The following is a 10265-nucleotide window of genomic DNA, read 5'->3' on the forward strand; positions in this document are numbered from 1 at the left end:
GCCAGTCGGGTATCCCCAATGAATATGAATGAGAAATATTTGCATACACAGGAGGTACTGCATGCAAATAAATCTCGTGCATATTCATTAGGGATATCCTGAAAACCCAATGTCTGGGGCTGGCCCATAGGTCCAGTTTGAGCACCCCTGCTCTAGAGGTTCCTCACAAGCATCCGAAGAAGGGATCAGTATGGTCCACAAAGCTCACAAACAGAAAATTCTCTGGATACTACTTATGTTAGTCCAGTTTGTTGTCAAAAGCTGCAAAGAATGAGGTGTAGAAATGCAAGGCATTATGATGAGAAGTACTTCCTTTCTATGCCTCACCTAATTTGACGAGCTGCTGCCTCCTGTGAGATTGAATCCCTCCTCCCCTCATCATTTTGTAGGCTAACCCAGTGACTCAATGGTGGTTTTGCTTCCTGCCGTAGGGGAGATGCGAGTTCAATTCCCGAGCCTGGCTTTTGCTCCTCGAGCTTGCTGAGGCTGATGGATGATGCAGAAGGAGTGTTCACAGCCCACTGTGGGGAAGGAGGTCCCAGCCATTGTAGGACAACCATGACGCAGCATTCGCAAGTCCTGGAAGGACTTGCGGTCTGTGGCCCCTGGGCTGAGGACCATCCATGAAATAGTTTTGCTAGGCCAGGGGAGCGAGGGTTAAAAATGGGAAGGGGGGGTTTCCCACCCACATTGTTGTGAATGAAGATTCATGACAATGAAATGAGCAGGAAGCCTGAAAGAGTAGGAGGAAGCTGCCAGGGCAAAAGGAAAAAAGACTTAATTTTTTATTGTTAGAGTAGTCGGAAGTGCTCGGCTTTGTTTCTGGTTCTCAACCCTGATGGCATGAGAGGACTTTTTTTTTTAATAGAGCGCAACTTAAGGAACGTTTCACAGAACATATAAACGTAACCTAATCAGTCAGAAGAACACAAGAAATAAGGGGGCCGCAGTTCCAGTTTTTCTAAGAAAAGCAGAACCACATTAAATCCGTAGATGCAGAAGGAGAAACCAGAACCAGCTCAACCTGTCCTTGAATACAGGGATCCACCTGGTAGCCCTAGATTTCAATGGTCTTACCTCCATGCCTTGCAGTCCCAGGCTCAGCACTGCTTGATGCATCTCTCGACCTAAGGCTGGGGGTTACCAAGATGCTTCGGGTCACCGGGGACAAGGGCATACGGTCTGAGCCTGAGGTTTAAGGACTGACTCAGCCTGATCCTGACCACTTGCAGCCATCTGATAGCATTGCTGAGAGACCCATCTTGCTGCTACAGCTTTGTGCAGTTCAGTGCTAGGTGAAACCTATTTAAAAAATAAAATAAAATAAAAAAAAAGATTATGCAACTGAAAGACTGTGGAACAGCAGTTATAAATAACAGCAAACCATCCTTTTTAAAATTCATCCAGATGGTTTCGGGGGAGCTTTGGCTTGCTGTGTATGTTCTCTCTCTCTCTTTTTTTTTTTTTTAATGAAACACACGTTCTACCTATTAATTTTATTTTTTTTTTTTATAGCAGATAAAGGCAAAGGACAGAATTTCATGAAAATCTTTGATTCCAAAGTCATATCTTTTCTGACTGGTGAAATATTTTTATTTCATTGATCAGGTTGGTGCTAGGAAGGGCTCAGCACTCACTCCCACCACACTGAGCCTTCTCCAGTGCGGCAGCATCATGGATTCTCTATGTATTGACAGTAAACCTAAGTCGTCTTCAGTTCCTGTTTCCTTATTTTGCCATTCAAGAACCTCAGGAATTGAACGTACAATCCTCAGACAGCATTAAAAAAAACATCAAAATGGACAGCAGATAAAGACCTGCAGACCTGTGTAGTCCGATGGTCCTTCTTCCTATTGCTGTAATGCAAAGCCTAACCTTGCTTCCTTACCAATATAGATCCACCGTGCCTGACCCACGCCTTCTTGAATTCTGAAGTCATGAACCAAATAAAGACACTTGCACTGAGAGGAAGTGACAGTTTTCACAGCTCAGATAGCTGGAAATGCCACTCCGAATTCCTGGTGTCATCTACTTTCCTGGTGAAGAGGAAGCAGTTGCCTCCTATTCACTGACCTGTGCCCTATTTCCAGCGTGGGATTCTGAATTCAAATGTTACTGCGGCTAACTTACCATCTAGTGGCATGCTTTGTGTCCTGTTAATTGGAATTTTCTTCTTTTTTGCATTCAACAGAGAGGATCTTAGCCAATAGCAACATGGCTACTTTGAATGGACTACCCTGAATCGACTGGCTTTAGTCTTCTCAACCTTCTTGCAGAAAGAAGTCATCTGTCAGGCCCTGGGAGTCTGATGATCAGAACAGCAATGGGCACTGTCCGAACTAACAGGTGAGCACTCTTTCATCTCTGTGCCTCCTAGCTCGAGGTATGGGTGAGGTCAATCTCTTTTTTTCCATAAATAACAATTCAGTTTTAAATTGCTCAAAATAAACATGGATCACAGAGTTTACCATCTCATGATATTCCATTTCATGGAGGAAATATGGTCTAATGTTTACAGCACTGATGACTCATGGGTCATCAATTCAAAGATCTCTACCACTGACTCTTTGGGACCATAATGTCTATTTCTGGGCTTCCCAAATTTGTGCTGGGGACCCTACAGTTAATCAGGTTTTCATGATATCCACAATGAATATGTATGAGATATATTTGCATATACTGAGTTGCCAGTGTATACAAATTTACCTCATCCATATTCATTCTGGATATCCTGAAAACCCAACTGGCAACGGGTACACCAGGATAGGTTTGGGAAGCCTTGCTCTATCCCCCTGATCCTTCAGTTACCCAAATATAGTTGGGTAAGAATAAAAAAAAATTGTTGTTCTTTTTCCCCAATCCCATTAGACGTGTTTCCATATAGTCCAAATGCCAGAAACCTGCTGCCAAATTCTCCATTCTAGAGGTGCCTAATTTTATGTTTCTGGAAATTAAATAGCACATTTTAGTCAAGTCTGCTCTGAAGATGTAACCACACATTACTGGAATCTGTTTCAACCTGCCGACTTCCTCTGGAGGTTAAGTTACTGTGCTATTTTAAATTTCAAAGCATACTGACATCTAGTTTGAACAGAAGGTACTAATAAATACAAATTATTATTTTTCTGTTGATCAAAAGTGTAAATTAATACATCAACCTTTTTTTTTACTTTATCTAAATTTTCTTACTTACTGCTTTGAATAGACTGGGTAGATTTGTTTTTCCCCAAATCATGTTCATTTCCACCAGGGCTCTAGTGAATATGCTAATTGGAATGAGATTCAGCTGAATAGCAAGGTACATAATAGGGTTGGTGTCAGAGAAGTTTGAAATTCTCACTCCTCTCACTGATGAAATTTTACCCGGGTTAAGCCATTCCCTGGCTAAAAATGTAGCCCAATAAAAAAGAAGGGCGTTTTGGATACATCGCTAAAATATGTCCGACTAGCGCCAATTTTCAGCATTTGCTGGAGAAGTCTAGTTGAAGGAAACATTTCCTTAAATTTACCCAGGTAACTTCAGCCCAGCACATTCAGCGACAGACTTATCCAGCTAAGTGCCTCTGCCAATCAGGGAAAAGTTACCCGCATCAGTTTCCCCACTCATTGATAGCCTCAAAGGAATTCCAGGATTCCTACCCCTTCTGTTCCAGTCTCACACAGATCAACCCAAACTTGATCTGAAAAGGAACTAAAAGCCCACGGAGCACGAAATATGATTCCTTTTTCAGAAGAAAGAGAAGGACAGGAAGCGGAAATGGTCGCCAGTGACCTGGAGATGTTCTCTCCGAGCCAATGTTAGGACGCTCCCTTCTAGCTTGAAGACCATGGCAGGAAATCAAAGTAAAAGAAGAGCGTGAAGGGTGGGAAACTCGGAAGAAAGCAAGGAAGGAAGGAGGGGGGTCAAAAGAGAGAAGGAGGCTGACACAGAAGAGAAAGGGAAATGGCTAAGACAGGAGGAGAGGACGGGGAGAGAGAGAGAGAGAGGCTGTGGAAAGGGTAGGTGGTGAAGGTAAAGGTGAACTGATAACTTTGTTGGCTTGAAAAAGATCATCAGAGTTGAAACAGAGCAGAGATCTTTAATAAGAACAATCAAATGGGTGGTGCTCTTCTTTCATGGCTGTTTGACTTACTTAAATAGCAGCAAGAAACTTGAAAGCATATCTGGGGTTTTTGTGATTTGAGAGATGGCAGATGGAGTTCGGTATAAAGATAAGGACATCGGTAAAGTCAGTGGCCAGCCTCATTACAGAAGAAAACGCAGCCATTAGTGGGAGAGACAATGAAAGCTGGGCCTTTAAGAACAGAGAATCCAAGAAATGAAGCTGCTGTGGCAGTGGATGCAGAGGGCATGACAGGAAGCAGACGAAGGATAGAGTTGTCATAGCCAGCAGGGTCAGACACTTACTGAAGAAACCCCCAGGGGAGTAAGCAAGAGAAGTACAAGAGGCAATTCCACTTAAGAACAGAGAGGATCCTGGGGGTTGGAGTCCTGCTGAAAGGAAGGGAAGGGACTCCAAGCCCACAACCCAAGACAGGCCTGATGGGCAAGGAAGGAAAGAGTGCAGTTGTGAAAGAAAGATGGCTTGAAAGCAGGAGATGAGACAGCTAAACAAATTGTAAGGTACAGAGAGGAGAGAAACTCCCAGGAAAGTGTTAGGGGCAGCTTAGCACATCAGACAGGGCTCACAATCAGAACCTATAGCCTAAAAGCCAGAGCAAAAAGTGGTTAAGGAGGACTTGGACAGAGTTAGACTTTTGTTTTTTTGTATTAATTTGGAGAAGTGTTGCATCACTCCCTTCAAATAGTGCCCTAACAGAAATAAAATGGTAGCTGGTGTCGTCAGTGCAGTACAAACCTAAGGTCAGTTACCCTGAGTGATGAGTACAATGCCAACAGATGCCTAAATAATGAAAGACTTGTCAGGCTCAACGGCAGTGCTATATGCTGTCATATGGTAGATGAGTTCCTAACCTGGCCTTCTCTTTGGGCAGTGGATCTAGGGATGCTGTGGAGGAAGTGTTCATATCCCTTGGGGAGAGGGAGTCTTTATTATTGCTCAGCTTGAATGGACTGTTGAATGTTCATGGTCCCATAGTCCATGTTGAGGTTGGTTATGACTGAGCTGGATACCAAAATGAGCAAGAGGAAACTTCTATGCCAAAGAAACACCAAAGGGTTCGGGAGATCAGATGGAAGAATTAAAAGTAGGGACCACCTAAGAGCACCATATGATCTGGGATTTCCTCCGACATAATGTTCGCATTCCTGTGAGGGGAGGAGTCCCAGTCGGGCAACATTTAATGGTCAGATGCAAAGTGTGTGCATGAGAGGTTCCAGAGGGACCCACAAAACATTGTCATTGCAATGTGTAGGTTTCACAGAAGGAAGCAATAAGATAAGGGGAATAAAAGGCCAGGGGGACCCAGGTCTCACTGAGCTGGAAGTCCAGAGAAGCAGGAGAAAACAGCCAGGCTGAAAAAGGATACCACACGATGATCTAAATAGTAATTCTTGGATTAAGGAGACGGCAGAACTACAAGGGTATGAGACGATTAGGTCCATTTGGCAACCAGCAGCGTGGGTCAAAACACTGGGTAAAATGTCAAGTTAAAAGATGATAAAAAAATATATATATATAGGCAACAAGAGAATGAAGGGTGGAGATTTGAGAAAACCATCACAGGGAATGCTTTTTGGTTGTGCTTGGTCACAAAGCAAACCAGTCAGCAATACAGCACAGGAAGAGCAAGATAGAAGATTCCTTTGTTTAAGTATTCACTGAAATTTTTTAGAAAATGTGTTCCATACCAGGTGACTGATTCAGCTTCATAACCCTGACAACGTTTTTTCACTTCCCATTGCGCTTTCTGACGACTTTCAGGAAGCTCTAGTATGGATTGTCATCATTGGGTTATGTTGTTGAATCAGGCACCTTGCGTGGAATACATTTTTTCATTTTCAATGAAGACTTAAATGATGAATATTCTCTCTTGTCCCATCTATCAATGAGTGCAGGCAGAGAGAGTTGTTGGTTTTCTGTATGAAAGAAGGATAGAGAGAGAGGTAAGATTGTACCTAGATCAGCAGGCAAAACTGGAGAATGGTTGGGAGCATGATGACCAGTACTAACCATGAACTCAACAAGAAGGGCCAGCTAATAGCTCGAGGTGGTGTTGGTGGTGGTTTAGGGTTTAGGGGCCAGTTTTAGATGCAGAGTGAGACGTACGAACAGCACAGTACACCTCGGTGAAAGTTTGACATAATTTGGAGTGAGGAAAGTCTCACAAAGCTGAGATTCCTACTATGTTATCTCGCCCTAGCTTGATGGTACCCTGTTATAGAGTCCATCAAGCTAGGGCGAGAGAACACTGTAGAAATATCAGCTTTGTGAGACTTTCCTCACTCCAAATGATGTCAAACCTTTACCGAGGTGTACTGTGCAGTTCATTCCTCTCACTCTGCATCTAAAACTGGCCCCTTAACCACCACCTCACCTATTAGCTGGCCCTCCTATAGAAATATAAATAGTTAACTACTAGAAGTGTTATCCATGCCATGATATAGCATTTTGATGACTCTAGGGGTATGTTTGAATCTGATGCAATGGAGGGTAAAGTGACTTGCCCAAGGTCACAAGAAGCAGCAGTGGGATTTGAACCCTGGCTTCCCCAGGTCATAGCCCACTACTTTAACCACTAGGTTACAGCTCCACTTGCTAGGCAGGGACGCTTCCAGTGCAGCTTTGACAGAAGCTATGCTGCACCTTGCCCGGCATGGTAAGTGCAGACCCTGCTCCCAGTAGGGATTTTTAGGCTTCACTGGGGTTGGGCAGAGGGTCTAGGGATGGGGGTGCAGCAGGGACCTAATTTACGTTGCTGGGGAAGGGGGGGGGGTGGAGTGATGGAAGGGCCTGGCTTCCGTAATACATTATAATCTAAGGAAGGGGTTTGTGGGAGGTGGGGGGAGAGAGACATGGCCAGCAGCGATCCTGGGATATTTTTTGTAATTAGGAGATGTGGGGTGGGGGGATGCATGGCCCAATAGGGCGTCTGTACTATTTGGTACAGAGGAGAGAGGAAATCAGGATATAGGTCCCTCCCTATTTTTTTTTCAAAGCACTACTTACCCAAATATTTTTTGAAGATATCCAGATAAGTAGTTAGTTATCTGACCACGCAAGGCCTGATAACTTAAAATCCTATCCAACTATATTCAAACATAGCTGGTTAGGTTTTTAAGTTATCTGACTACACATAGCCGGATAACTTTAAGCAAGTATATTCAGCGGGATGTTTCTCCTATTGAATATACGGGACAGGTTTTCCAGTTAATACAGTGATACACTCATTTGATAGTTACACAAGCTGATGATACCATCAGTGATCATCTGTGACATCATACAGAATCTGAAATGACTTTACCATAATTTCCATATAGGGGTAAAAAGAGATATTCAGATCATCAGAGGAGGGGGAATGTGTCTTTGCTTTCTACCAACTGAAGGAGTGCTTCACAGGAGACTGCCTGGCTCGCTACTTGTTGTTGATGTATAAATTACAGACTTGGTCTCTTTTTAGATGCCATGACTCTCGCATGTTGCCACGGCAACCAAGTTGTCCTGAACTCGGAGAATATAAATGCTGCCACAGATGGTAATTTGAAGCCCCTGACAAGTGAAACAAGAGGAAAAAAAAATAGTCTCTTCTTGTTATATAATCCTGTGCAAATGTTTCCAGTACCAGCTTCTGGGCATTATACTTGATTCTGTTGCTTGCTTTTGCTGTTCTTCTCAACTCAAGTGTCAGGCTTGGGATATCTTCCACATAAGAGCCCCTGGGAATTTGCCTGGATTCCAGGAATATTAACTACAATACACTTAACAGTTATTTCCCTTCTCCACACTCATGAGTATATCATGCTTGATTTTATTGCATTAGGCATGTGATGACCTCTTTCTTAATCTACTTTGTTTCTTTCTAATTTCTGGTGGGCAGATACAGCATTGTCTCCACAGATGAGGAGGGACTGCGGATCTCTACCCTAGGCGTGAATGGACTCTGGAATGGGCAGGCCCACACCCGTCGTAAGCATCGTAACCGTTTCGTAAAGAAGAATGGCCAGTGCAATGTCTATTTTGCTAACCTGAGTAACAAGTCACAGCGATACATGGCAGACATTTTCACAACTTGTGTGGATACCCGTTGGCGCTACATGCTTCTGATCTTCTCTGCTGCCTTTCTGGTTTCTTGGCTCTTTTTTGGTTTTCTCTTCTGGTCCATTGCCTTCTTTCATGGTGATCTGAATACTATTGGTGGCACAGGGTCCAATAAGCCATGTATTATGCACGTGAATAGCTTTGTGGAGGCATTTCTCTTCTCAGTGGAGACCCAGACCACCATTGGCTATGGCTTCCGATGTGTCACTGAGGAGTGTCCGTTGGCCATAATAGCTGTAGTCATCCAGTCTATCTTGGGTTGTGTCATAGACTCCTTCATGATTGGAACAATCATGGCTAAGATGGCACGACCCAAAAAGAGAGCCCAGACTTTGCTGTTTAGCCATCATGCAGTTATTGCCATGCGAGATGGAAAGCTTTGTCTCATGTGGCGTGTGGGTAACTTACGCAAGAGCCACATTGTGGAGGCCCACGTGCGGGCGCAACTGATCCGCCCATATATGACTGAGGAAGGCGAGTATCTTCCTGTGGATCAGAAGGACCTCAATGTGGGATATGATATTGGCCTGGACCGCATCTTCTTGGTGTCACCTATCATCATTGTTCATGAAATTGATGAAGAAAGCCCACTCTATGGCATTGGCAAAGAAGAACTAGAACTGCAGGATTTTGAGATTGTAGTTATTTTGGAGGGTATGGTAGAAGCCACTGCCATGACCACCCAAGCACGCAGCTCCTATCTCGCCAGCGAGATTCGCTGGGGCCACCGCTTTGAGCCAGTGGTCTTTGAGGAGAAGAACCATTATAAGGTAGACTACTCCCGCTTTCACAAAACATATGAGGTGCCGAGCACCCCACTCTGCAGTGCCCGGCAGCTGCAGGAAAGTAAGATAGTTGTGTTGCCCTCGCCAAGCGCCTTTTGCTATGAAAATGAGCTGGCATTAATGAGCCAGGAGGAAGAGGAGGCAGCTCAGGATGATGAAGTCATAAGAGTCATGGATATTGGAAGCCACTTGGAGCTGGACCACCTGCAGGCAGGGATCCCCCTAGATGCCATTTCTTATCGACGAGAATCTGCCATCTAATTTCCTTGCACAATTCTCCATCCTTCCATGTAGGATTTTATCATCAGGACTGAGACCTTGGACACCAGATAAAACTCAAACATTAGAACATAACTTTTAAGTCTGGCACAGGACTAAACCAAAACTTAACCAGCACCTTAGGAGGTGACTCAATGCAACCAACTCCACAGCTCCAGCTGCAAGATGTCATAAAGTATGTCTCATGCTGTAGGAATCTACCCCCATTCTGGATGGACCTCAATGGCCTCTGCTACTTTCTCAGTTTTGACTCAGCATCTGAGCACCAACTTTTCCCCCTTCACATCTCCCTACTAATGGGAGCAATAAATGACCAAAAAAATACAAATCAAAAAAAAAAGCAAACAAGAACTTTATGTGGGAAGATTCCTGTGGTTTTTATTGTTTTTTTTTCTGCATGTTGATTGTTTGATGCATAATGATATTTTTGTCTATGAAAGAAAGAAAATAATAAAAGAAAAAAACCCCAGAATTCATATAACTCCATGAAGGATTAGAAACATAGAAACATAGAAATGACGGCAGAAGAAGACCAAACGGCCCATCCAGTCTGCCCAGCAAGCCACGCACCCTATCCATCCTTTTCCCCTTTTTTTCTCTCCCACCCATCACTATTGGCTTCCAGTACCCTCCAGCCCCAACTCCCCTCCACCCCACCACCAACCCAGAGAGCAGTGCCGTATCCAAGGACCTGTGCTGACATATTTAGGGACACGGTTAAAAGTTGCCTCACTAGCTTTAGGATTTAAAGTGAGAGAGGGTCTGCTTTCCTTCCCCTCCCCCCTCCCAGCTTCCTAGGAGAGACTCAACCTTGGGCAGCAGTGTGACTGACAGGTTTCCCCCATGCACTTAATGCACTTTCCACCATCTTCATGTCATCACTTTATACGTTGTTTCCCAGGTGCTGAGAAGATTTTGAAATAATGCTGCTTCAGTTTAACCTCATGTGTACCTCTACAATTCTTCCTCCTTTAAGAGTTTC

The 10265-nt window shown here is 44.0% G+C and overlaps 1 protein-coding gene across 1 annotated transcript; it reads left to right on the plus strand.

Annotated features, from left to right (window-relative positions):
- The first annotated feature begins 2202 nt into the window (after positions 1–2202).
- Positions 2203–9687, plus strand: KCNJ4 (potassium voltage-gated channel subfamily J member 4). Its single transcript, XM_029592655.1, has 2 exons — positions 2203–2346; positions 7999–9687. Exons 1-2 carry the CDS (start codon positions 2228–2230, stop codon positions 9263–9265), a joined length of 1386 nt encoding a protein of 461 aa, XP_029448515.1. The 5' UTR covers positions 2203–2227; the 3' UTR covers positions 9266–9687.
- Positions 9688–10265: the final 578 nt, after the last annotated feature.

Source organism: Rhinatrema bivittatum, chromosome 2, assembly GCF_901001135.1.
Source record: "Rhinatrema bivittatum chromosome 2, aRhiBiv1.1, whole genome shotgun sequence".
Classification (NCBI taxonomy): domain Eukaryota; kingdom Metazoa; phylum Chordata; class Amphibia; order Gymnophiona; family Rhinatrematidae; genus Rhinatrema; species Rhinatrema bivittatum.

Coding starts and splice junctions, on each gene's coding strand:
- KCNJ4 (XM_029592655.1), top strand. CDS start 2,228: ATGGACTACCCTGAATCGACTGGCTTTAGTCTTCTCAACCTTCTTGCA. Junction 2,347..7,998: donor GGCACTGTCCGAACTAACAG/GTGAGCACTCTT, acceptor TCTGGTGGGCAG/ATACAGCATTGTCTCCACAG.